At 41.6% G+C, this 27,709-nt stretch overlaps 2 protein-coding genes and 1 long non-coding RNA gene across 3 annotated transcripts; all 3 read right to left on the bottom strand.

Annotated features, from left to right (window-relative positions):
- Positions 1–4,892: 4,892 nt before the first annotated feature.
- On the bottom strand, positions 4,893–7,136 carry LOC123770760 (uncharacterized). The gene is made up of 2 exons (XR_011223064.1): positions 6,867–7,136; positions 4,893–5,663 (listed from the first exon to the last, which is right to left on the bottom strand). It is a non-coding gene; the product is annotated as an uncharacterized lncRNA (long non-coding RNA).
- Positions 7,137–12,112: 4,976 nt separating this feature from the next.
- On the bottom strand, positions 12,113–15,733 carry LOC123770757 (keratin-associated protein 19-2-like). The gene is made up of 2 exons (XM_045762914.2): positions 15,687–15,733; positions 12,113–12,719 (listed from the first exon to the last, which is right to left on the bottom strand). The coding sequence occupies exons 1-2, from the start codon at positions 15,693–15,695 to the stop codon at positions 12,444–12,446; spliced, it is 285 nt and encodes a 94-aa protein (XP_045618870.2). The 5' UTR covers positions 15,696–15,733; the 3' UTR covers positions 12,113–12,443.
- Positions 15,734–20,630: 4,897 nt separating this feature from the next.
- Positions 20,631–22,803, bottom strand: LOC123770755 (uncharacterized). Its single transcript, XM_045762911.2, has 2 exons — positions 22,651–22,803; positions 20,631–21,545 (listed from the first exon to the last, which is right to left on the bottom strand). The coding sequence occupies exons 1-2, from the start codon at positions 22,657–22,659 to the stop codon at positions 21,201–21,203; spliced, it is 354 nt and encodes a 117-aa protein (XP_045618867.2). The 5' UTR covers positions 22,660–22,803; the 3' UTR covers positions 20,631–21,200.
- Positions 22,804–27,709: the final 4,906 nt, after the last annotated feature.

Raw genomic sequence — 27,709 nt, 5'->3', positions numbered from 1 at the left:
TATCCTTTCTAATTTGGTTGCCTGAAGATACCAAAGTGCAGAGGGCGAACCTTCTGCTACTCTTTGGTGTAGATAGGCTTTGTTGAGGTGTGAGAGTTTTTTTGGCGATGATGTGTAGTTACCTTGAGGTTACCTTGAGGTGCTTCCGGGGCTTAGCGTTCCTGCGGCCCGGTCGTCGACCAGGCCTCCTGGTTGCTGGACTGATCAACCAGGATGTTAGACGCGGCTGCTCGCAGCCTGACGTATGAGTCACAGCCTGGTTGATCAGGTAAGGAAAACATTGTCAACTGATCGTCTCGTGGTGGTACACTTGGTTTTGATTTCGACTCACACTCGGAGATCCCGGGTTCGATTCCCCGGGTGGGACTGAAATGGTTATAGGCGCGTTTCTTGTCACCTAATGTGACTGTTCACCTAGTTCCTCGGGAGGTGGGGAACTGTTGTGTGGTTGCTTCCGGGGGAGGTGGCGGGGTCAGCAGCTGAATTTGGGATGACCTCGATACAAGCCTAAAGTATATATTGACAGGCTTCCTGTCACCGACAAAACGAATTAATCAATGATGAGAATATGTAGTTATCAAAATGGGTTTTCTGTTGTCAAGAATCAGGAAGCAACCAATCCACAGCACCCGCTTATTTACTGCTAGGTGAACAGAGGCATCAGGTAAAGTGCCCAAACGTCGTGTGTCCTGCAGCGGGAATCGAACCCGGGGCCTTTCGTGTCTTGACCCGATGATGCTGGCTACTACGTCGCTCAGAGGCCTCGATGGGTTTTCTCACACATAAACACTTTCTCTTTCTCCGGAAATAGCCGGTAAGGGTCTAAAACCTGTAGCAACATGGCCACTTTTACGTCACAGTGACGTCACACACCTTGCCGGCGCCATATATAGAGCACATAATACGATATCTTACTTTCACTTAAGTTAGGTTCGGTAGATAATAGGTTAGGTTATACTGAGATAAGATAAGGTAGGTTAGGTTGAGTTAGGATAGCTTAGGTTTGTTTATCATGATGACGAAGAAGGGCACATATTTTTCCCAGGTCTTAGACCCCACTCGAAATACCTGTTGGACACTGGTCCGTTTCTCCTCCTTGAGGGACGCGATGTTTCCATCCTGCCTTTCGGTTGAAATATTAGTAAAACATTCCCGCAACACTTTTCGCACTTAGAGATAGATTTCTAGGTACAACTTGTCCTCTCGAATAATACAGCGTAGTTAGACTGCTTTTATTTAGTTTTTTTTATAAAAAAAATTATTATAAATAGTTTTTATTATAAATTTTTATATAGTTTTTATTATAATTATAAATTATTATAATTTTTAAATTTAAAATTATTATAAATTGTAAATTATTATCATTTTTATTTGATAAATTTAGTTTTTATTATACATTTATAAATCACAGCGCCTCGCTAAATGGGCAGGCTGTTGGCTATATGCGTGGGTCCTCGGTGGTTTAGTAATTTAGTACATAATTTTTGTGACGTTGTACTTTTAGTACTCGAAAAGACGGGTAGCGTAAGTGAATTATGTTAATGGTTTTAGCACTAAGAGTTACTTTTACTCACTAGGGCGTAAGTTTTCTATTATAATGGCAATGCTAGGCTTTGTGTGCGCCTAGGCCTAAATTGATTGAAGTCAACCAGATGTCACTAAACAATTTAGTTTGTATATTGAATTTGGGTTGATGTCGTATGACCACGTGGTATTGTTTTTGTTTACATTGGAACTGCAGGTGACGTCACGCGGTAACATTGGTTTAATGTTTAGGTGCGGGTTGGTTGGAGAGTGAAGAGGCAGCACGTGACGTCACCCGGCCATTTGGTCAATGTTTACAGTGCGGTCCAGCAACATTTCTGAATTTAGTTTAGCGTTTCGAATGTTATAAGTATACACTCGAGAGACAAAAGTCATGTAAAGCAGCCATAGAAACGTGCTGAAAATTTGGCTGACATAAAAAAATTGGACACGTTTTTAGTAGTGTTGCAAAAACGTTTACAATTCTTAGTTATTGATTCCCAGTTAGGAATCTAATATTGAAAATCTTTCGCAACAATCAACACCAAACCCAAACCCAATCTGACAATTTCCATAACAACCAAGAAATCCAGTCACTTCTTAGTTTACCCCTAGTTCACCTCAGAACGCTCAGAGTATACCCCAGTTTACCCCCCCAGTACACCTAGTTGTCATACTCTAATGCTCACTGAAATCATAATAATATCTATTATACAGAACCAATCACCATTCTCAACAATACTAATATCCTCACCTCTAAACCCCCATAACAATTCATACATAGGATTAATGAGATATCCTAACTCACAATGCACTTGAAACGGTAATGTAGTAAAAAACTCAACAACATTGGTTTTTCAAGATCGATTAATTTAAGCTATCAAGGCGAGGGAGAATATCTTGGGAATAATTCGGCAAAGTTGGCTTGTATCGCTGTCCTGTCTTAAGCTTTTTGCATCCCCTTCCCCATCACTCCTAGGACAAAACGTTATTCGAGAGGATAGGTTGATTGAAGAGGTCAATCAGCCTCAATCAATCAAGATGTGGCGCAATGGATTCTCCAAGACTTTACATAGAGTATGATACCTGCTTGATGGGGTTCTGGGAGTTCTTCTACTCCCCAAGCCCGGCCCGAGGCCAGGCTTGACTTGTGAGAGCTTTGTCCACCAGGCTGTCCCTTGAAGCGGTCCGCAGGCCCACATATCCACCACAGGCCGGTTGGTCCGGCACTTCTTGAAGAAAATTAGTTTTCTCTTGAAAATGTCCACGGTTGTTCCGGCAATATTTCTTATGCTCGCTGGGAGGACGTTGAACAACCGTGGACCTCTGATGTTTATACAGTGTTCACTGATTGTGCCTATGGCGCCCCTGTTCATTGCATTGTCATACGTGTCAATGGTGAACTCCCGGGGAACCTATTTACTGCTGGGTGAACAGGTACATTAGGTGAAAGTAAACGTGCCCAACCATTTATTTCCCACCCGTGATTCGAACCCTTGATTCCCGAGTGTGAGTCGAGAACGAACGCAACTGCACTACGGAGACCCTTACCTCCTGGGCTGTGATTGGTTGTCCATATTCGTCCTCGTTGAATATTGCACTCGTTATCCTGATTATTCTTGTCATTATACTTTGTTATCTTCCCTGCATACTTCTACAAGGAGGAGGAAGATGCATTGCTCCGCTTGCTAACAAGTTCCTTATCCTTACTCCCTTTGTGGGTGTATGTGGGCTGCAGGTTTTGCTCAGCTAGCTTCAGCTTTCTGCATTTTTGCCATGTCTTGCAGAGGTTTGTGCCATATCTTGCAGAGGTTTCGCCATATCTTGCAGAGGTTTTGCCTTGTCTTGAAGAGGTTTTGCCATGTCTTGCAGAGGTTTTGCCATGTCTTGCAGAGGCTTTGCCATGTCTTGCAGATGTTGTGCCATATCTTGCAGATGTTTGTGCCATATCTTGCAGAGGTTTCGCCATGTCTTGAAGAGGTTTTGCCATGTCTTGAAGAGGTTTTGCCATGTCTTGCAGAGGTTTGTGCCATATCTTGCAGAGGTTTTGCCATGTCTTGAAGAGGTTTCGCCATGTCTTGAAGAGGTTTTGCCATGTCTTGCAGAGGTTTGTGCCATATCTTGCAGAGGTTTTGCCATATCTAGCAGAGGTTTTGCCATATCTAGCAGAGGCTTTGCCATGTCTTGCAGAGGTTTTGCCATATCTTGCAGATATTGTGCCATGTCTGCTTCTCTTCCGGTGGGGCTAGTGAAGTCGACCCATTATTTTTATCTTGGCATTTTCTCTTGTGTGTGTGTGTGTGGTTACTTTACAGTTTTTTTAAAAACTTACGATTTTCTTTCAGTGGGTTGTCTCCGAAACTCTTTGTTTACGTGCCACAAAAGTTTCTTTGTTATCGAGATGTTTTATATACTCGTGTTCATTCCCTGTAGTTTTCTTGCTTTGAGGGGCTGAAACCTGCCATTCGTGCGACGTCGGGTTCTCAGACGGCTCTCAATTTGGGTATTAAGATCGCCTACAAATTCATCTGACGGATGCGGGTGTATACAGAGACTCCCAAACCTGCATGTAAAGAGAAAACACGTGGTCGTGGGAAGTCACGTGTTGTTTACTTTGACTCTCATAGCCGCATGTAAACAAAAAAAACACGTGGTCGTGGGAAGTCACATGTTATTTATGTAAATATTGACTTAGTGCTTTTTTATCATAATTACCTTACATCATCCTCAAATGCATTCTCGTTTAAGTGCGAAACGCAGTTTCCATAGCAACCTGCACTTTTGTCCTAGCCTGCGTATAAGAGATCCAACCTCGTGTTCGAACCCTTGACATTCAAAACTTATCCCTGGTCGTGCGAGGGGTTGGGACACACCTCACTCATCATAGCGGGGGAGACTGAATGCCAAGGTTACGATGACTAGGGTAGAGCTCTTGAATGCTGGCTAGTTAGTTGTAGCGATAATCCTGTTATTTAGCTACGCAATAGTGAATCTCAAGGACGAGTCATTTGCGTTTCGTATGTTAGCGTACACAGAGAATGATAAAAAGCAATGGATTTAGTATAGGTATGGTGCCATCTATACAATGGCAGGTCCACAATACATTGAATGCGACATAGTAATTGCCAGGATCAGGTTGGGCCACAAGCTTTACCACGTCCGGCGACAACAGGATAAACACAAGGAAATCAGAATAACGTGATAGCTGTATTAGAAACTCTTTGGAGCAGGACAAGGGAATGTTCTCTAGAGATTAAAGATTCCGTTACGCTATCTTAATCGATAACATATTTTGGGCATCTTAGTGTAGGTCAACTTAATGCCTTAGCCTCTTTGTCTATTTACCGAGGATGCAAATAATAGTAATATTGTTAAAAAAAACTTTATTTACGCTGCTAATTACTGAGTGATCAGTTACAACTGTCTAAATAACCATGATGAAAGGCTATTGTTTACACCGTAATCATCTCAAGATAACCTCAAGATAACCGTGTCGGCGCTCCCGATGGAAAGGAAGGGGGGGAAGAATTGTAAGGGAAAAGCGCCATGCCATTACGACTATATAGCACTTGGAAGGGTTCAGGATAAGGATTTGAGATGGGACGGGGGGAAAGGAATGGTGTCCATAACCACTTGGACGGTCGGGGATTGAACGCCGACCGTGTTGACGGTCGGCGTTCAATCGGCGTTGACGGCTGAAGGTGTTGATGTTGACGGGTGTTTGATGGTGGATATTAGGTGTTGGAAGTGCTGCAGGTGTTGGAGACGCTCGTCAGCTTCTCTTCACAACACAAGATCACACATTTTGTTTGGTTTTATAATGGCGTCCGAGGAGATTCAGAGTCCTAGACACTACTGTCTTAAGTTTAACGACCGTATCCAAAGCGGCCGCCGCCAAATCCACCTCGTCCACCAAATCCGCCACCATGACCAAATCCTCTTCTGCCAAATCCACCGCCACCAAATCCACCGCCAAATCCACCTCCACCAAATCCACCGCTACCAAATCCACCTCCACCAAATCCTCTTCCATATCCACCATACTGCGCGTCAGCCAGGGCGAAGGGGTCGGGCATAGCGCTGGCTAGCCCCATCAGAGCAGCCAAGGTCACCACCACCACCACCACCAACACTGTAAACTGAAAGATTGGAAGAAAATCGATTGAATTCCTCTTTGTATTTAACCGAAAAGAGGCACAGACCACAGGTCATTCTAATCTTTAGAACGCTACGTTGTTATGACTTTCTCCTAGGTAAATCATTTACTGTAAAATTAAAAAAATGTGTATGTTTATCTCTCAGAATGTTCGGTAATATGTTTATTGTTTGTGCTGTGTCTATATATGTATTAACACGTTGTACTGAACGGGGTGAGAATAGCTTGAGCTCCCTCATCCCTTGGTGTGTATTTTACCTCAATAAACTTATTTCAATTTCAATTTACTGTAAATTTGTGTAAACTAACCCAATTATAAATTTACAAAACGAACATTTATGAGTAAGTTTATGATTTGATTGAGTAGACTTCTAAGGTTACGTGAAGCAGTTTGAGGTATCATAAGCATTATAATGTAAGAATAGAGAACACGGCAGAAGGCTATAATTGGTCCATTTGAGACAGCTCCTATTTATGTCCACCCCAAACGCTTATGAACGACACTTAAGGCACTTAAGAGGAGCCGAGCGGACAGCATGCTGGACTTATGTGGTCCCGGGTTCGATCCCAGGCGCCGGCGAGAAACAATGGGCAGAGTTTCTTTCACCCTATGCCCCTGTTACCTAGCAGTAAAATAGGTACCTGGGTGTTAGTCAGCTGTCACGGGCTGCTTCCTGAGGGTGGAGGCCTGGTCGAGGACCGGGCCGCGGGGACACTAAAAAGCCCCGAAATCATCTCAAGATAACCTCTTGGAACATAACTGGAACGATTGAGGACACGGCACAATAGGGGACGCTTGTTGTCCTTTAACCTTAATAGGGGACGACACGTGGTTTTCTAAACATAAAAGGGGAGGGAGGCACTTGTGGTTTTTCTAAACGTAATAGGGACACACAATATGGACACAAAGCAACTAGTTATGTAGTTATTATTATCCTTATTCCATTATTAAACTCATTATTCCATGATTAAACTCAAGACTGCAGCTACAACGCCATTGGCAAATCAGCGAAGGAAGGTCGAGGAAGGATTACTACGTTCAATACACACAGAAATCACAATAACGTGATGCATCAAGTAAATAAGTCGATTAAGACAGCGTCTGGGATGCTCTCGGACGTAGGTTCGAATCCTCGTCACAGCCCTTGTGGATTTGTTTACTACGTTCAATGTTCGATGTACTCACAGACTTCATGTTGCAGGACCTCACTTCTCGATGATTGTGTTAGGTTGCAGAGCGCCAGCAGTTGCTTTTATACCGGTTGAGGGGCTGTGGCATGGTGTCGCTCCTCCTCCGTCAAGGTTAAGACGTTGGTTCGTCTCCTAAAAAATATCAACTGGATTATAGCGGTAACCTTGAGGAATTTGGTAGTCCTTTTGGCGAAGTTGTAACGCACTCGTCTGGTGTTTCGCTAGCGCTTTGGCCTGGGTTTGTATCCTGGCCTGGGAGGGTTGACTGGGCACCAATCCTAAACTGTAGCCTCTGTTAGCCCAGCAGTGAATGGGTATCTGGTTTTTAACGATTTGGCGGGTCATATTCCCGGGAAAAATAGGATTAAGGACCTGCCCGAAACGCTGTGCGTGCTTGTTTTGTTTTTTTGTGCAGGGATATTCCTGCGCGGGCCCTAAGCCTCTGGCTGGCCCACTAAGTGTTGCTTGTTTCTGTTTTACTTGAGCGGAGTATGAGTATTAATGACTCGTATGGTAGCTTCAGTTAGATTTTGTCCCATGTGTTTAACAACTTCTGCTCTGTTGACTCTTATCTGTCAATCAGAGTAGAATCTTATTCTGCTCTGTTGAAAGAAATCTTAATGGCTTTGTAACTGTGAACTGTGTTAGATAATGTTCCAGTGGTCTGTCGGGCATTTCTCCACAGTGCTGACATTTCCTCTCATCTTCTGGAACCTGTAAGCCTATTTCCCATGCACATGGGAACTCTTGTATATATAATTAATAAAATAAAAAAGCACAATCGATTTGTTTTTTATAAAGTAATTTTTTTGGTATATATAATTTGCATATAATTTTGAATTTTGGCATTATTTGAAATGTCCGATATGAATTACTAAAATATTCTTTCTATTTCACGTTTGTGTAGAGAATTGTGCTATACAGTGTAGCACGAGCTGAGATTCGAATCATGTTTGAAACATTAATAGTATGTTCACTTTTAATGAATGATCAAACCACTTCTCTGACTCTCAATACAACACTAAATCCATAGCAGGAAATTGGTAATTTTCCTGCAAACAAATAACTTCGGCTTCGGGAATTACAAACAGGCAAATCATCTTTAAAGATGAAGGACCGAGAGAAGTGTAATTTTTTACCTGAAGATACAAAAACGGTAATGTAGTAAAAAACTCAACAACATTGTTTTTTTCAAGATCGATTAATTTAAGCTATCAAGGCGAGGGAGAACATCTTGGGAATAATTCGGCAAAGTTGGCTTGTATCGCACTCGCTTAAGCTCTTGTGACGCCAGTCTCTGCTCAGTTGATACGTGACAGGGAAAGGTATGGCAGTATACATAATAAGAACAACCAGGCCAGTATACATAACAGGAACAACTAGTTCAGTATACATAACAGGAACAACTAGTTCAGTATACATGACAGGAACAGCCAGGGCAGTATACATAACAGGAACAACTAGTTCAGTATACATGACAGGAACAGCCAGGGCAGTATACATAACAGGAACAACTAGTTCAGTATACATGACAGGAACAGCCAGGGCAGTATACATAACAGGAACAACTAGTTCAGTATACATGACAGGAACAGCCAGGGCAGTATACATAACAGGAACAACTAGTTCAGTATACATGACAGGAACAGCCAGGGCAGTATACATAACAGGAACAACTAGTTCAGTATACATGACAGGAACAGCCAGGGCAGTATACATAACAGGAACAACTAGTTCAGTATACATGACAGGAACAGCCAGGGCAGTATACATAACAGGAACAACTAGTTCAGTATACATGACAGGAACAGCCAGGGCAGTATACATAACAGGAACAACTAGTTCAGTATACATGACAGGAACAGCCAGGGCAGTATACATAACAGGAACAACTAGTTCAGTATACATGACAGGAACAGCCAGGGCAGTATACATAACAGGAACAACTAGTTCAGTATACATGACAGGAACAGCCAGGGCAGTATACATAACAAGAACAACTAGTTCAGTATACATGACAGGAACAGCCAGGGCAGTATACATAACAAGAACAACTAGTTCAGTATACATGACAGGAACTGCCAGGGCAGTATACATAACAGGAAACAGACAGGGTACGATAACTAACAGGATCAGCTAGAGCACTGATTTAAATATAATGTAAAGGTCTTAAGAACTTTAAATTACCTTTAAATTTAAATTAAGACCTTTAAATTACCTTTTAGATTTAAATTAAGACCTTTAAATTACCTTTTAGATTTAAATTACGACCTTTAAATTACCTTTAAATTTAAATTATGACCTTTAAATTTAAATTAAGGCCTTTAAATTACCTTTTAGATTTAAATTAAGACCTTTAAATTACCTTTTAGATTTAAATTAAGACCTTTAAATTTAAATTAAGGCCTTTAAATTACGTTTAAATATTTATACAATTTGTAGAAAAAAATCCAAGACTTTTTATGTTGGAGAAAAAATACAGAAAGTTGGTCTTCAAACACACCCCCCCCCCCCCCCCCCCCCACAACAAATAAAATAAATGAGTCTATTCAACTTCGGGAAGAAATGTGTCGTGAAATGTTACCAATCACCTGACGTCACCGTAATGACTCGTGTGACGTTACAGTGACGTCAGAGTGTTAGTCCGCACATCTTGACGTCAGTGAAGTAGATGCTAACGTGAGGTTTAATCGACTCCTGTCCAGTTCAATAGAATCGACTACGCCGTTAAAAATATGACCTATTAGTAAAGATGAAAGTATACTGTAATATTGACGATATCTGCGCATCTGTCTCGATAGATTGAGTGGGTTATCTTGAGATGATTTCGGGGCTTTTTAGTGTCCCCGCGGCCCGGTCCTCGACCAGGTCTCCACCCCCAGGAAGCAGCCCGTGACAGCTGACTAACACCCAGGTACCTATTTTACTTCTAGGTAACAGGGCCATAGGGTGAAAGAAACTCTGCCCATTGTTTCTCGCCGGCGCCTGGGATCGAACCCAGGACCACAGGATCACAAGACCAGCGTCCTGTCCGCTCGGCCGACCGGCTCCCCTCGACCGGGTTGCTCGGGTTTGTACGTTTCTGGGCCAGGTTGAACAGTTGTATTCTTAACGGAGTGGCAGGTCGAGAGAAGCGGGTGTTTGGCAAATAGTAATACATTTATTCACTGTGGGTATTATGAATAAACTCTTGCCATTGGCTGAACGAAGCGTTCCCCCTTACTCTAAAAGTCTCCCCTGATTGATCGAGTAAAATCTCTCATTTGTGAAATGTAAATTATTCGAAGAAAACTGTGCTGGATTTTTGTTACTGCTCCAAAATAATGATATACCACATTGTACATTATGTAGACTAAAGACAACGCAGGATCAAGTCTTTATATTTAAGAGTTGATCTTGAGTAATTGACTTGTGATCAATTACTCATCACTGCTCCAGGGAGCGCCTCCCAAAGGTTGGGGATAAACTTTCATGAGGAAATATCTTTGACTTTCAAAACGCTTCCAGAAGCATACAAGAGTTTTCATGAAGTTCCAGGAGTTCCCAGAAGCTTCCAGGAGTTTCCAGTAGTTTCAATATGCTTCCAGAAGTTTCAAGAAGCTTCCAGGAGTTTCCAGAAGTTTCAAGAAGCTTCCAGGAGTTTCCAGAAGTTTCAAGAAGCTTCCAGGAGTTTCCAGAAGTTTCAAGAAGCTTCCAGGAGTTTCAAGAAGTTTCAAGAAGCTTGCAGGAGTTTTCAGTAGTTTCAAGACGCTTCCATAAGTTTCCAGTAGTTTCAAGAAGCATCCAGGAGTTTCCAGTAGTTTCAAGAAGCATCCAGGAGTTTCCAGTAGTTTCAAGAAGCTTCCAGGAGTTTCCAGAAGCTTTTCCTGAGCTTCAACAATTTACCGGGAGCATTTAGAGTTTACTGGAGCTTCCAGAACCTTTCATGAATTTTAAGGCGCTGTGTAATTCCCATGAGTTACAAGGGGTCAGAGGTCATGTCAGCAACTGCTAAGGCGTGACTGTAAGACTGTCAGCGGAACTGAAAAGCCAATTAGTTACCATGACCTGAGCAGTACGGTACTTTGTGCTCTGATGCGGTAATATAGTGTTAGAACATTTATACTATAATTTTATTTTTAATATAACCACTGCAAATGAGTTCATTATGTGACGCGCCTTAACTAATATTTAGCATATAAAAAGGATAATACAGTTATTAAATGCAGAAAAATAACTGATGGTGCTCTAAGAATGATTTTTGTCGATGATGCGTTTTGATTATTAAACAAATTTGCAATGTGGAGAACATTTGCAACGTTGAGTACGGCAATGTTGGCGGCGGCAGAGTCAGGAGGGAAGCTCGACTCTGGTCAATGGCAGGGATGAGAAGTGTAGTTTGTTGTGTGTTGGTAGTTGTCCTTATTGTCTTCACGTGGTGGTTCCGTCGTCTTTCCTGTCATGGATGTGCTGAGTTGGACCTTCATTTGATCTCTAGTTGGACCACCAATAAGATGTTGAGTGAGTTTGGTTGGGAATAGTAATGAGTTCGGCAAGGTATAAGAATGGGCTTGGTTGGGTATAAGAATGGGCTTGGTTGGGTATAAGAATGGGCTTGGTTGGGTATAAGAATGGGCTTGGTTAGGTATAAGAATGGGCTTGGTTGGGTATAAGAATGGGCTTGGTTGGGTATAAGAATGGGCTTGGGTGGTTATAAGAATGGGCTTGGTTGGGTATAAGAATGGGCTTGGGTGGTTATAAGAATGGGCTTGGTTGGGTATAAGAATGGGCTTGGGTGGTTATAAGAATGGGCTTGGTTGGGTATAAGAATGGGCTTGGGTGGTTATAAGAATGGGCTTGGTTGGGTATAAGAATGACTTTGGTTGGATGCAAGAATGAGTTTTGGTTGGTTATAAATAGTAGTTACTTAATTGGCCAATAGTTCTTTTGGAGTTCCCATTATTGTTATATTTTTACAGGATAGCTTCATAGTGTTCGTTGAAATCACTGAAGATAAAATTGTGGTGCCAAAGAATTGTAATGAAGTTTAGGCGAATGTGCATAGACGGAAAGTAGTGAACTACTGATATAGGAAGAGTGCAAGATCAGATATGAAGTTGCAATATTTGCAATAAAAATTTAACTGTGGTTGTAAAAATCATTAGGTGGTCAGCTTATGTGTTTTAGTAACATATTTAAGGTATCAAAATGTATTTTGTATGTTAGGTAACATATTTATTGAGGATTTAATGGAAAGAACAATTATCTGAAATAATTTTTTTTATTTTCTATGCATTATGATGAGAAACAAATTGTAATTAGTGAGTGATCAATCACAACTGGCTAACAACCATGAAGGTGGTTGTGTGAGGTCTTGGAGATGCTGCAGATCTTGGAGGTGGTGTTCGTCAGCTTCCCTTCACAACACAAGATCACACATTTTGTTTGGTTTTATAATCGAGGTCGTTCTAGAATTTAGAAATGTTAAGAGATGTCCATTTCATGCTCTTTTGTTTTTTTGTGTTTTCTCGTTCACACGGCGGCATTCTTTGCGTCAGAGGAGATCCACAGTCCTGGACACAACTGTCCAAGTTTAGCCACGGAAGCCATAGCCTCCATATCCACCTTGACCACCGAATCCGCCACCATGACCGAATCCGCCTCCACCAAATCCTCTTCCACCAAATCCACTTCCAAATCCTCTTCCACCAAATCCACCTCCAAATCCGCCTCCACCAAATCCTCTTCCACCAAATCCACCATATCCACCATATCCACCATACTGCGCGTCAGCCACGGCGTTGGGGTCAGGCATAGCGCTGGCTGACCCAATCAGGGCGGCCAGGGCCACCACCACCACCACCATTAACTGAAAGATTGGAAGAAAAAACAGTTGAATACTTTTCTGCAAGAAAATGGTGACATTTTTAACGACAGAGTCGCTAGCACTCTAGACAGAATCTAACGTCACTTTTAAGAATGTGATGGGAATACTTTGGTACACTTTGGGAACACTTTGGTACACTTTGGGAACACTTTGGTTTACTTTGGACAATTTTGGGAGCACTTTGGTTTGCTTTGGATCATTTTGGGAACACTTTGGTTTACTTTGGACCATTTTGGGAACACTTTGGTTTACTCTGGACCATTTTGGGAGCACTTTGGTTTTCTTTGGATCATTTTGAGAGCACTTTGGTTTACTTTGGATCATTTTGGGAGCAAGTTGGTTTACTTTGGATCATTTTAGGAACACTTTGGTTTACTCTGGACCATTTTGGGAGCACTTTGGTTTACTTTGGACCATTTTGGGAGCACTTTGGTTTACTTTGGATCATTTTGGGAACACTTTGGTTTACTCTGGACCATTTTGGGAACACTTTGGTGTACTTTGAACCATTTTCGGAACACTGGTATTCTTTGGACCATTTTAGGAACACTTTGGTTTACTCTGGACCATTTTGGGATCACTTTGGTTTACTCTGGACCATTCTGGGAACACTTTGGTATACTTTGGACCGTTTTAGGAGCGCTTTGGTTCAATTTGAATCATTTTGGGAGCAATTTCGGGCAATTAAGGGATATTTTAAGCATGTTTCAGCATACATGAGACGACTGGAAATATTAAACATTGCATGGCAACTAAGCACAAAAGAAAGGGATATGACATATATCATATAGTCGTATATCATGTATCGCCTTTTATAATGGTTATAAACGGCGTTAGAATTGTAACAATTACTGTTGACTAAAATGTATTTTTTCCTGTACTGAGCGTTAGATCACAAATGGCATTGCCGTTTTTATTACCAGAATAAAATGTATAATTTTTACGGGTTTTTAATTTTCAGATTAATAATTATAAATGAACACTCATTTACGAATAAAATTTGTTCAATTGAATTTCGAGTTGTGAACAGTTGGGGATAATACTTGATGCCCGTGGTAAGATTCCTTTCAATGTCTTGATATTTCAAAGTCTCTTGCAGTGGTTTGTAGTTATAATTCAACATACTGTGTGATCCACAGCTTCTGAAGTCGAGTGCTTTCCCAGAGAACACCATCAGTTGGGGTGAACCTTGTTAGAAGTGATCCACAGACACAGGCAAGGGTAAGAGAATTACGGGGAGAGAGCACCAAGCCAGTACGACTATATAGCACTGGGAAGGGGTCAGGATAAGGATTTGGGATGGGACGGGGAATAGGAATGGTGCCCAACCACTTGGACGGTCGGGGATTGAACACCGACCTGCATGAAGCGAGGCCGTCGCTCTACCGTCCAGGCCAAGTGGACACAGGCAAGGGTAAGAGAATTACGGGGAGAAAGCGCCAAGCCAGTACGGCTATATACCACTTGCATGGGCTACGAAGGCAGGGGTTTGGGTGAGGACGGGTGGGGGAGGAATGGTGCCCAACAATCATCGGGGGATCGAACGCTGACCTGCAATATGCGAGGCCTTCGCTCTACCGTCCATATCCAAGTGGTTATATCACATCAACCCGTTCCATGAACTAATGCGTTTCATTTTGCATGTTATGGCCCCCCAGCGTACACATTACATAGTGCTATGACGAGTTATAGCGACTCACAAATATCCACGTTTTCTGTGTAACGGTATGGTAGGTTAGGGGGGTTGCTTGGGGTCGTATGTTTTTATGTTAGTACTTTGCATTTTGAACGTTGTTGGCAAGTCAGGAGAACGAGCTGGGCTGACAGGTATTATGACTCTCCAGTCAGCTTACCCATCAACCCCCCCCCCCCTCCAGACATGATCTCTACAATTGACTCAAAACCGAGGTCGATAACACTAGTGTTACCGACTTTGATATATATTAAATACTATAGTATATATGTATACCATATATACTATACCAAGCATGATATATGCTGTAGGTGCTCAAGTGCTGGCAGCAGTAATAGCTCTGCTCACACTAAACATAGAACAGTCTACTCAAATTTGATTTGTACATCAATCTTCTAGCCAAATAGAGTAATGAACAATGTTAATATTGAGAATAAACGGTAGGGCAGATGTCTGTACATAGACAAGAGACTATACTCAACACTTACACTCGCCACGTCTCTTAAAAATAGTTTACGTACTTTAAAAAATCAGACACTTGATACACGATGAGCCTGTCAGTGGCCTTGCAAGCATGTTTTATTTAATGATGAAAATCTGCAATCACAATCCACTGTGCTTGCATGAATGTATTACTAATAAAATAATCTAATCTACAGTCCCAACCCACTGTGCTTGCATGAATGTATTACTAATAAAATAATCTAATCTACAGTCACAACTCACTGTGCTTGCATGAATGTATTACTAATAAAATAATCTAATCTACAGTCACAACCCACTGTGCTTGCATGAATGTATTACTAATAAAATAACCTAATCTACAGTCACAACCCACTGTGCTTGCATGAATGTATTACTAATAAAATAACCTAATCTACAGTCCCAACCCACTGTGCTTGCATGAATGTATTACTAATAAAATAATCTAATCTACAGTCACAACCCACTGTGCTTGCATGAATGTATTACTAATAAAATAACCTAATCTACAGTCACAACCCACTGTGCTTGCATGAATGTATTACTAATAAAATAATCTAATCTACAGTCACAACCCACTGTGCTTGCATGAATGTATTACTAATAAAATAATCTAATCAGCACCCTAATGCCCCAGAAATATGATCACAATAGGCTGAAAATTACGTTACCATTAACAAAGTTCAGACACTACCGAAGGACAATAACAGAACTATTGAACTAATCTGCAGGGAAGATTTGGAGAGTATTACCAGTTGAAAAGTTGTACTCACAGACTTCATGTTGCAAGAGTTGACGTTGACTGTGTTGAGTGTGTGAGATGCTGTTCCTTATATACCGCTTGAGCTCTCGTAACTTGGGGCTCCTCCCCCGTCAAGGTTACTGGCTTGATTGGCCCCCCTTCCCCCAAAAAAATAAACTGGATCCTAGCTGTTAGCCTTCAGGAAAGGAAAAAAGTCCTGGTTCATGTGCTAAATCCGATCATTTTTTTGTTTAAGAAACCTGCATAAAGAAGATGTATAACCTTGTGAGCCCGGTGAAGATTGTGTTTAGTGAAGATCTTGTAGCATGAAGGCCGTTTTTAGTGACTATTTTTGTCACCAGGCAGAGTACATGTGTGTGTCTTGCTGTTGACAAATTCTCTTTGAGAGTAAGGATCTAGTAATACCTTCAAATCCTAGCGGATCAACACTATTGGTTCGTTACTCCGTGCGGATTTCTAAGGACTATGATTTAGGTTGGAGGACAGAGCAGCAGGGGTCAAGCGTGCTTACTCATTAACATCTGGCAACAGACTAACGGTTAACGTCCAATCAGGCGCGAGAACGCCCCCGGGTGACGTTACAGGTCACCTCTCGTTGGCTAAAATAAGTCCTATAACGTTAGAAAGAGGTAGACGTCAAGTATCTATCGCTTCAATCTTGCATGAATATAATCATATTCTCTAGGAATTGTTATCTTAACTTTGATAACAATCTATCAGTAGTTTTTGGATCTACTTACCCAAAACCTGGTGCTTAATTTGACCCATGAACTAAGGGTAGATGGTACACTCCCTTTCCTCGATATCTACGTAGTCATCTACGTCCAAAGACACCACCTTCACCACAGAATTTAAGTTGATATTAAACGTGTCTACATAGTAATGTTTATGAAGAGTCACAGCGAATGTCCAAATAGATGCAAGGCTAGTGTGATAAACTCCTATGTACGCAGAACCTTACACATTATTCCATATGTAAAGTAAACATATCAAGATACTAGAAATGTGTTAGTAGATAATAAAACAATTCTGGAATCTACTGCTGAGGAAAGAAGATTGCAAATCCTGAAAGGCATATTTAAAGGAGGGGAGAACAAGACCTTATTAACCCCTGCACTGCGCACCTGTTTTTTTGTCAAACATTTCATAGTGCAGTTGTTAATGATATATTTTTCTTGTCTTTATAAATGTTCAATTAATGTTAATGTCAAAGTGTTTTCAAACTCAACCATTTTCGTTTCAAATCACAAAGAGTGATAAAAACATTAAAAAACATTAAAATAAGGCTTAATAAAAATAAAATCGCACAACGGCTGCGCAAGTGTTTTTTTATTTATTTATTTATTTATTTTTTATTATTTTCTACCACAAACATGGCCACACATTTACAATGCTAACCAGCATATATACATTTTCTTCTGTCCTCCATGGACAGGGTTAGGGATGTGTTAAACATAATAGAGTGGTTAAATATACAGAATAACGACTTTGCTTCCTTGCCGACACTCAGACCTAGATCTCGCCACACATCAGATAATTACGCTTGATGATGAGGCCCCCAAAACCTCAGCTTTTTAATGGAGCCAATTTTTCACAAGGCAACACATTAATAACTCGAAGATTTTCCCAAACACCCTTTCTTTCCTAATCATCCCTACTCCTCCTCCTCATAACCACAGGCTACCTAATCACCAACTCCTCGCCAGTTATCCTCCCCAATCACCTTCAATCCTTCCCAATCTCCCTCTATCCTAGTCAATTACTCTTACTCCGTCCCAATCACTCCCTTCTTCCCACTCACCCCCTTCTTTCCTGCTCCAGTCACTGCCCTATCCTTTCCAGTGCCTCCCCCCCCCCTTCCTATCCATCACTACTCTTTCTCTCCAGTCACCCCTTCCTCATTCCAAATCTCCCCCTCCCCCACTACTAGCTGGCACACGAACATACCTCAAATTAAAATGTTATAATAGAATATAGATAGAATAGATAATAATAGATCGAATAGATAAATAGAATGATAAAGATAGAATATATAAAATAGAATACAAGGATACATTGTTTTCGTGCATTTGTATTTTTCTGTAAACAAATAATCTTTGAAATGAAGTAAATATATAGGCTACTGCAATGAATTATTTCAATGTAGTCTGCGTGGGTTGTTCGTGTTATTAATTCGTTCGTTCGTTCCACAGCTAAAGGTTAAAAGTCCAGGATAATGTTCTTGCGTTTTCTCAAACTTGATTTTCTGGTTTCATTATAAGTGCTTGTTCTCAGACGCAAGTGTTGCTGTCTGTTACTGTATCTGATGAGGAGGTCCTTGCAAGTAGTCGTCCAAATCTTTCGTAATCCAACGGTAGTTTAGAGTATCTAACAAATATTTATTTTCGTATAGTGTATAAAAGGTATTTGTGTTTGTGTGTAAATGGTGTGTTTTTTTGTGTGAATTTATTAACGTAGGTTGTGTGCACGAATTCACACCGCTGGAGTTATACAGGAAATAAATTATAGGAAAATTAATATCTTTGTGTATATCTCCTCTGTTTATAGTTGTCAAACTGCAGCACAAACTTAACCTAACCTAACCTAACCTATCCTAACCAATCCTATCCTAACCAAAGTCAGCTGACACGCCTAATGACCATTGAACGAGAGCTATAGCAGCCTTGAGTGTCCTAGAACCCGGGTGGTTAGATGTGGTTAAGGAAGGGCTTGAGACGTGAAGAAATCACGTAGAAAGAGAGAGAGAAAGAGAGTGTGGTAGTTAGCATGAGGAGGAAACACTGACGCTCTTATTGTTTATGCGAAGGATAATCAGTGCAGTAAACTTGTCTCTGGAGAATTTTTGCAGACCATTGCTCAACAGGTAGGCAACGGGTTCCCTATATAGTTGCATTTTGGCATCTAATTGAAATTGGAAATAATAGCTGGAGCGCTTTCGCTTTGTCATGGTATTCTCAACCGCTTGACTGCTTATACACTGTGTGTGTGTGTGTGTGTGTGTGTGTGTGTGTGTGTGTGTGTATGTGTATGTGTGTGTGTGTGTGTGTGTGTGTGTGTGTGTGTGTGTGTGTGTGTGTGTGTGTGTAAATCACGAAAATCAACACGTGATGAAAAATGTGACAGTGTCAGACCACGAAGGAAGAACTGAAACAGGAATTTCCTTAAGTACTTTCGTATTTAATAATACATCTTCAGGAGGATCTTCGTGGTCTGACAGTCTCTCATATATATATATATATATATATATATATATATATATATATATATATATATATATATATATATATATATATATATATATATTATTGTGATGTGATCTGGAATAGAGCAGTAACTATTCAGGGAGATGTTATGCCAAACGCATATTAATAAAGAAAAACGAGAACACCAAATAAAATAAAATTGCCTGAGACGTATACGGTGTAATAATTGCGGGCAAAAACCAAAGAGAATAAAAACTTCGAACATTTAATATAACAAAAAATGACTTTAATTTACCCAAAATGATAAGTAACAATTAATGCAAACAAAACCCCTTATCCACTTGGCTCAAACACAATCATTAGAGAAAAGAATTACAGGTGAAATTTAGGTTAATAACAAAAGTGAAGTTAAAACTTTATACAAAAATGTTATATGGGTCTACCGTCACCCGGGAGCGAGGGTAGATGTTTAAGTACATAGCACTTTAAGCACTTGAAGGGCAGTCTGATGCGCTGATTGGTTGATTAAGATTAAGCCAACCAGGAGGTGGCACGGGCATGAATAGCCCGTAACTGATGCGCTGGACGTTGTTGTTATAGATTCAGCTACTCGGAACAAGTTCCAAGTAGCATGGGCTATGGTGAGCCCGTAACTTACCTGGCACAGGAGCGGGGCAAGTAGCACGGGCTATGATGAGCCCGTAGCAGACTTACTTGGCACTGGAGCGGTGCCCTGCTCTGATATGTGTGGTAGGTGGTAGAATTCTCGCCTGCGCTGGACGCTGGCAGGCCTTAATATACGAGTGATAACGTCATCTTGGCGCGAATTCTGGAGCTTTAGACTAGGAGCCGGGGAGATAACTCAACCCGTCCTCTTAAAAATAACGTCACTTTTGGCTGGTATGCGCGATATGGCTAAATTTGGACGTAATTTGAAATGAAATCGACTCACAAAAGTGACGTTCTGTTCCGTTTTCTATTTGAGTCGTCCGGCTTACGCGCAGAGGTTATAAGAGGACACTTTAAATTAACGTTTTTCATAACGTTTTGAAACTTTATGAGAATTTCCTGCCCTCCTAACCTATCAGAGGACCCTTAACTTACTGTTGTTGAAAAAAAAAATCCCAAATTTATTTTCATATTTTTTTCATTTTCAAATTACGTCCAAATTCGCCCATACGGGCAAACGGCCAAAAGCGACGTTCTTTTTAAGAGGACAGGTTGGATAACTATCATTACGATAATTTGACTGGCATCGGGAGCGCCGGGCGGCCAGACGGCAGGTGCTGCTGTCTCTGGGGGAAGGTAGGGTGAGGGGGGGGGGGGGATGAGGCTTGTCTAGACAATATGTGTGGCACACATTGTTGTTGTTGTTGAATCTTAATGTTGGAGCAGGCAGATACGTTGGTGGTAAGGAAAAGGCAGAATCTATTGCTATGTAGCCAACCAGGCCTCCTGGTTGATCAGTCCGGCAACCAGGAGGACGGGCCGCGGGGACGCTGAGCCCCGGAAGCACCTCAAGGTAACCTCAAGGTATGTAGGAGTTAACCGTAACAATATATATATTTTCATATATATATACATACACACAAAGGAAGGATTAAGACAGGAATTTCCTTGAATACTTTCGTATTCAATAATACATCTTCAGAAGGAAGGAAGGATCCTTCTGAAGATTCATTATTGAATACGAAAGTACGTAAGGAAATATGGCTGGTTACTGCATGTGTTTAGGAGATGAAATAATTCCCTTTCGACTACAAATCTTGTGTATTTCTTTGGGCAATAACGTGGTTTATACAGCATTATTTGTACATTGTCTCTGTGCTGGAAGCCTCATATGAGCCCTTCGTTAGAGGGTTGAAGTGCCTCACCAGTCCTTAGTTCTTGGAGGTTAGACTTGCCTCTTGAGTCTTTGATTCCTGGAGGAGGATGAAACACGAGGAAAGACAAGCTGCAGGTTGAGAGTATTGGAGGACGGAGATGCTGAAGACTGGCACTGCTGAAAGCTGGCACTGCTGAAACCTGGCGTTGCTAAAGGTTGCTGGCATTGTTATAGGCTGGCGTTGCTGTAGGCTGGCGTTGCTGGAGGCTGGCGAAGAGCTGTCGGAATGGTTCCTAGTCTTCTTTAGTCACATTGTCTTCAGAGCACAGTGAAACAAATTCTGTCGCTTTTTTGTAACATTTTAAAAAATGTGCTCTACATTTGCTGAATTTTATGATATACAATAATTATTGATTGGGTACTGCTGGGTATTCATTTTCTTTTAAGGATATTTATTTGGGAAAGGATGAGGTGTCGATTCAAGAACAGTCCAACATTAATCATGGTGGTGACCATGACCATGACCTTGGCCAAAACCACCATGGCCAAAACCTCCATGGCCAAAACCTCCATGGCCAAAACCTCCTCCATGGCCAAAACCACCTTGGCCAAAACCTCCACCATGGCCAAAACCTCCACCATGGCCAAAACCTCCACCATGGCCAAAACCTCCACCATGCCCAAAACCACCACCATGCCCAAAACCACCACCATGTTCGTGACTCCCATGTGAGTCAGCCGCGGGGTCAGGGTCAGCCAGGGCGTAGGGGTCAGGCATAGCTCGGGCTGACCCCATCAGGGCGGCCAGGGCCACCACCACCACCACCACCATCAGCGACAACTGTAAGGACAAGAGAACATGTTTACATTCTTTAACAAAATGAGATGTAATATATAGTGAAAGGAATACTGGCCATGTAGCACCTGTTCTCTGAAATAGTGACCCATTAACACCTGCTTTGCCTATTTATTGTTCCCAATTTTATATTATACGAGCGTTGTAGCACCTGTCCTATAGGATAACAGTTTATGAACTGAACACCTCACACCTTTGAGACGAAACAATAATATAAAACCACTAGTTACCAATAATAAATTCTTGGATTGGTCTCATGCGAGGAATACAACACTCATCCTTCTGAAAGGATAGCATTTTATTGGGTCCCACTTGTTGTATTTTATTGGCTCCCACCTGTTGCATTTTATTTATAGCACTTATAGTGACTGGTTGAGAGTACCAATGTGTAGTGATTGAACTACCAACAATTTGTTTGAGCACGTTTAATTTTATAGTTGGGACAAAGCAAGACTAATAAACAGACTTAAATATTCTTAAGTCTAGTATGTGTACTATATTAAGCCAAAGCGTGTACTATATTAAGCCCAAGCCCTCCTAAGATTGCTAGGAGAGGTTAGGTCTGGTCTTATATTTGTGTTGTTTTAAACAAATGTTTCATGTCGAAATTCAGTAACACAAAAGCTAACTTGTGTTACTGAATTTTGTAACTAACTTTGTGCTAACCTTGGTCTGCCATCTCTCATCTCTCTCTTTAATTTGTTTAAAACATAAGCCTTTCTTTACTTAATATTCATATATACTTAATAAGCCTACGATAGTCACAAAAATAAAGTGAAATCACTAATAATTATATAATAACTCATATCACTTCACTAATCATATATCACCAAGTCACATAATAGCCTCATAATTAACAAGTAATTAACACAATATTCTAATACTCGAAATGTCCTTAAAAAATAACAACTCATGGGTCCACTGTATCAGGACAGATACGTCCATCCTTTTTGTGCAAAGACTAAGTCATTTTTTCCTGAGTTTCTGATTATGGTCAGGAGCCGCTACATGCATGTATGTTTACGCCTGAGGGCTTAACACTATTTGATCTGACCTTCACTTCATGAACCCATCAGGATATTGTACTTACAGCTTTCATATTGCTAGAGAGATGGAAGGGGGTACGATGTGTAGCTTGGCTGTCTGATTTTCAGTCCCGTGGTTGTGACTTACTGTCTGTAAGACGGTGACGTCTTCACAGTGAGGGTAGAGGTGCCTCGGGTTGCTGTATATATATATGTACACCCGGGGATGTGTGGCCTCGCCTCCTGACTCCTCCCACACAGCGACACCCGAGCTCAGAGGCGCTCTGGAATAATCTAGAGGATTGTTGCTCATCTGGTATGCAACGTGTTTCATTTACAAATGTTCCATGATTGCATCCATGCTCCATTCGATTGCATCCTGTGCTAAATAATAGTGGAATCCCCGGCTGTGTCCGGGTCGACTCTAGCATACTGGATCCTTCTCTCTCTCTCTTTTTCTATGTTTATATTCATATCCTATCTGTCACACACTTTCCTCTGTACTAGGTTGTAGGTCAGATGCGTGGTGCTAGCCTCGCCCAGTTTTTCAGGGTCAATGGTCTGGGTTACGTGACTGTCATAGGCTGGTTTGAGTCGGTGGTATTGGTCCTATTAAGAGAGGATCAAAGTTTACTGCATTGAGTAAATCCTCTTTCCCCACAAAATCGATAGAAGTTGGCTGGCTAATTCCCTAGAGTTTTATTCGAATACTCCCAATTATAAATGACCTAAATCCGGAGTCTGCCAGTGCAGACCGCTAATCACATGCCTCTGTATGACTAACCATCCTGTGTGATGGGGATTTTATAGCATCACCTAGTTAGCTTCTTTGACACACTGTACTCCACTTCATATAGTCTAGGGTAGCTGCACTAATGCAGATGTACCTCATAACTTAATAAAAAAAAAAAAAGAGTGCATCCGGAGTCTGCCAGTGCAGACCGCTTATCACATGCCTCTGTATGACTAACCATCCTGTGTGATGGAGATTTTTTAGCATCACCTAGCTAGCTTCTTTTTGACACACTGTACTCCACTTCATATAGTCTAGGGTAGCTGCACTAATGCAGATGTACCTAATATGTTAATAAAAAAAAAAATATATAAATGACCTATAACTGATGCACAGAGTAAAGAGTCTCGAATCTCCTTTGTATGGATACCTTCACACATAAATATAACCCATCATAATGAGACAGACATTGCAGCCAAATTAGCGTGTAACAAGTTTGAAGTTGAATTAGATCTAGGTATCCCCATCTCTGCTGTCAAAACTGTATTGGTCCAAACATTCAGATCTGATAGGAAAGACTTACTGACTCCCAACGACCTGGAAAGTATTAGTATAAAAAGCTATGATTTGTTCAGATCTGAAACCTACGTCTATGGGCAGCACAAAACATCCACTAGACTGTGCGACACAGTGGTTGCAAGGAACAGGTTGGGTTACCGTTACCTGTGGCAGGTGGCTGCAGGTGACGGATCTCCCAATCCTGAGCACTCCAGTTGCAAACTCTGTGAGCAGGAACTGCGGCACGATCTCCCGCACTACATCACTGAATGCCCAGTTATTAGACCTTTCAGACCAGTTGGCATGAGGTACCTGGAGCTCTGCAATTACTTTATTCACTCTCGTATTATTGAAGATACCCTCACAGTGTACCCAAAATTTGCCAGTGCAGGCTACTAAACATATGGCCCTGTATGACTAACCATCCTGCGAGATGGGGACTTATTACCACTGCTGCCTTATTCAATCTTGTGTTGATGATATCCTCAAAATGCATCCGGAGTCTGCCAGTGCAGACTGCTTATCGCATGCCTCTGTATGACTAACCATCCTGTGTGATGGGGATTTTTTAGCATCACCTAGTTAGCTTTTTTTTTGACACACTGTACTCCACTTCATATAGTCTAGGGTAGCTGCCCTAATGCAGATGTACCTAAATGTGTTAATAAAAAAAAAATCTAATCCTGAGCACTCCAGTTGCAAACTCTGTGAGCAGGAACTGCGGCACGATCTCCCGCTCTACATCACTGAATGCCCAGTTATTAGACCTTTCAGACCAGTTGGCATGAGGTACCTGGAGCTCTGCAATTATTTTATTCACTCTCGTATTCTTGAAGATATCCTCACAGTGTACCCAAAATTTGTCAGTGCAGGCTACTAAACATAAGGCCCTGTATGCCTAACCATCCAGCGAGATGGGGACTCTTAGTACCACTGCTGCCTTATTCACTCTTGTGTTGATGATATCCTCATAATTCACCCAGAGTCTGCCAGTGCAGACCGCTTATCACATGCCTCTGTATGACTAACCATCCTGTGTGATGGGGATTTTTAGACATCACGTAGCATCTTTTTGACACAGTACTTTCCTTCATATAGTCTAGGGTAGCTGCACAAATGCAGATGTACCTAAATGTGTTAATACACACTCTGTATTTCATTTTCTGAAAGGTGGAGAAGGAGGAGGAGATTGGAAGAGCGTGGGGAGGGAAGGAGAAGGGGAGAGATTAAGATAGAGAGAGAAGGAAGGGCGAGAAAAGAAGAGAGGGACATGGGAGGGAGGGAGGGAGGGAAAGGGGAGGGGGAAATTAGGAAGAGAGGGAGAGGAGAGGGGAAAGAGAGAGTGGGGGGAGAGGGAGAAAGGAAGAGGGGAGAGAGGAGCCCGTACGCAGCCGAGAGACTCCTCTAGTACACCATTAAAAATACTCTGTGACTTATCAACACGGTGGGGCTGGAGGTGAAGATAATGTTAAACATTAAGCGAGACACCTACGCCCTCTAGCGCCTGGTCACCTGCCTCACACAACCAGACACACACACCATCAATTTACAAATATAGCTTATTATTTGTAAACTTTTTTGCGAGTAATTTTGAAAAGATTGCAAACTTGGAAACATTGTTCTAGGATATCTAGAACCAGGGGGTTACGCCCCAGGGGACAGGCAGAGTCAGGGGGGTTACGCCCCAGGGGGGCAGGCAGAGTCAGGGGTTTACGCCCCAGGGGGGCAGATTCTAGGGTGTTCAAGATTTATTTGGCTACAGTTCTGCATGCAGTTGTCAATTTAAACTCAATGGTCCAGCTGAGTAATTGACGATTTTGTTGATGTAAAGCATTTAATGATAAATAGATGATTCTTAGTACCCATGAACTGAATTATGGTGTTTAAAACGAGCTGAAATATGAAGTTAAAGACAAAATCAATTATATTTATGCTCATTTGGCTGCCAGGCATGATTTAGATGTCTCAAGGCAGAACACGTCTTCATTTGCTTGGTCATAAATGTACACCCAGCATTAACAAATACACAATAACATTTGGAATACACAATACACAACCAGCAACGCCAACACTCCTCAATTTAAATATGAATTAGGATGATCACATCGAGAAACTTAGTCTTGTCACTAGTTAAATCGACAAGGTAAGGTCTCGGTAGATATTGAATTCTAACGTCTCAATTTTTAATGTCTCAAATGTCTTCATAGAAATTGAATTCCTGAATGACATTTCTCTTGGTAGTTCACGGCATCACTCCAATGCACCTCCACATAGCTGAGGAACATCTTGCAGTCCATCTTCTAATGCCTTGAAAGTACCACATATTCATACTTTTTACCAAATATTAAGTATAAGTACAATTTATTTATTTATTTATATATATATATATATATATATATATATATATATATATATATATATATATATTGTGACGGTAACGCGTTGGTGTTCGGCTGTTTAAGGCTAGGGGTATGGCCTCGTCACATAGTTATAAAAAAAAATAGAAAAAACTGGAACTTCGTCTGTGGTAAGGTAAGGAGAAGACACACAAAACACAAGTAAACTTTAACAATGAAATTTTAATTACGTTAAATAAATCAAAACATGAAAATAATGCACAAACAAATTCTTATAATAAAATCAATCAAAAAAATAAGAATAATTAAATGACACAATGAAAAGTTACGTTAAGGCAAAATAACAAGAAGTGCAATACAAAAGGTAAGTGGGAGGTGCTGGAATATTGGCTTAAAGCCACCACCTCTCTCAGTACACGCTAACGTCTAGCTGGGAGGAGTGCTGGCTACGAAAGCACTGAACATTCTGAGGACTGATGTTGGGGCGACCCCAGACATCAGGTAGTATTGGGGGGGGCGAGGCAGGTGCAGCCAGACCGGCGACCAATCAGCGGAGCCGTAGCGATCAACGGGTAGTTTGGTGGTTGGAGTTCGAACAGGTGGCTGGCTGCATACGTTTCTGCTCACCCTGGCAAGCCTTGCTGGTGTTGTTGTCGTTGTTGGACATTTCTTCCATAGTCTTTTTATATAATTGTGAAGACGTAATTATGGAGGGAAGAGCAGGCTCAATCTCTTGAAGGAGATTATTGTCACAACTCTCCCCCGAAGCCTGCGGTTCTGGAAGAAGTACGTCGTTATGTGGTGGAGTATTAGATGGAGTTGCTTCTACTTCATAAACTCTGGAGAGATCATGGGCTAAGATGTTGTCAGACTCTTGGTATAGCGTGTCTCCAGGTTGAATTTCTGCAGTTAGCAAGCCCATAGTAAAAGACGTTGAGATGAGAAGTGGGCGTGCTGCAGGAGGTGTAGGGTGGTGTGGTCCGTATTGATGGTGGACCGAGCACTTTTCAGGTGTGGAGTGAAGTGCTGAAGCTTCAGGATGAGGAAGAGTAGCTCCTTGCCAATTGTTCCGTCGTTCCTTGTAGCAGTAGTCGCTGACAGGTGTATTCTTCTCGCCTCGTTGCTGCATCACGACACCACCATCGTCGGTACCATTGGCGTCGACATGGAGGATGTAGGGCTTATCTGACGAGGTGAGAGTGGAATTAGAAGAGGGCATAGGAGCACGATTATTATCCTGAAAGCATTTGGGAAGATCATTAAGGATTTTGGAATTAGAAAGCGCCGACTCCTTGTCAGTGCTTTCGGGAGAAGAAGCTGGGAAGGTCTCACTGTGGATGTAGGGTTCTGTGAATGTGGAATAGTTAGTCAAGACAGTGGGAGGAGTACCATTATATTGCTTCAGGAGGTTGACGTGGCACAGCTGGGTCTTCCGCCGCCTATCTGGAGTCTCTATCACATAATTATTATTATTCC

Source organism: Procambarus clarkii, chromosome 56 (assembly GCF_040958095.1).
Source record: "Procambarus clarkii isolate CNS0578487 chromosome 56, FALCON_Pclarkii_2.0, whole genome shotgun sequence".
Lineage (NCBI taxonomy): Eukaryota > Metazoa > Arthropoda > Malacostraca > Decapoda > Cambaridae > Procambarus > Procambarus clarkii.
Note: the sequence above shows the minus strand (reverse complement) of the source record. Positions and strands in the feature narration are given on the sequence as shown.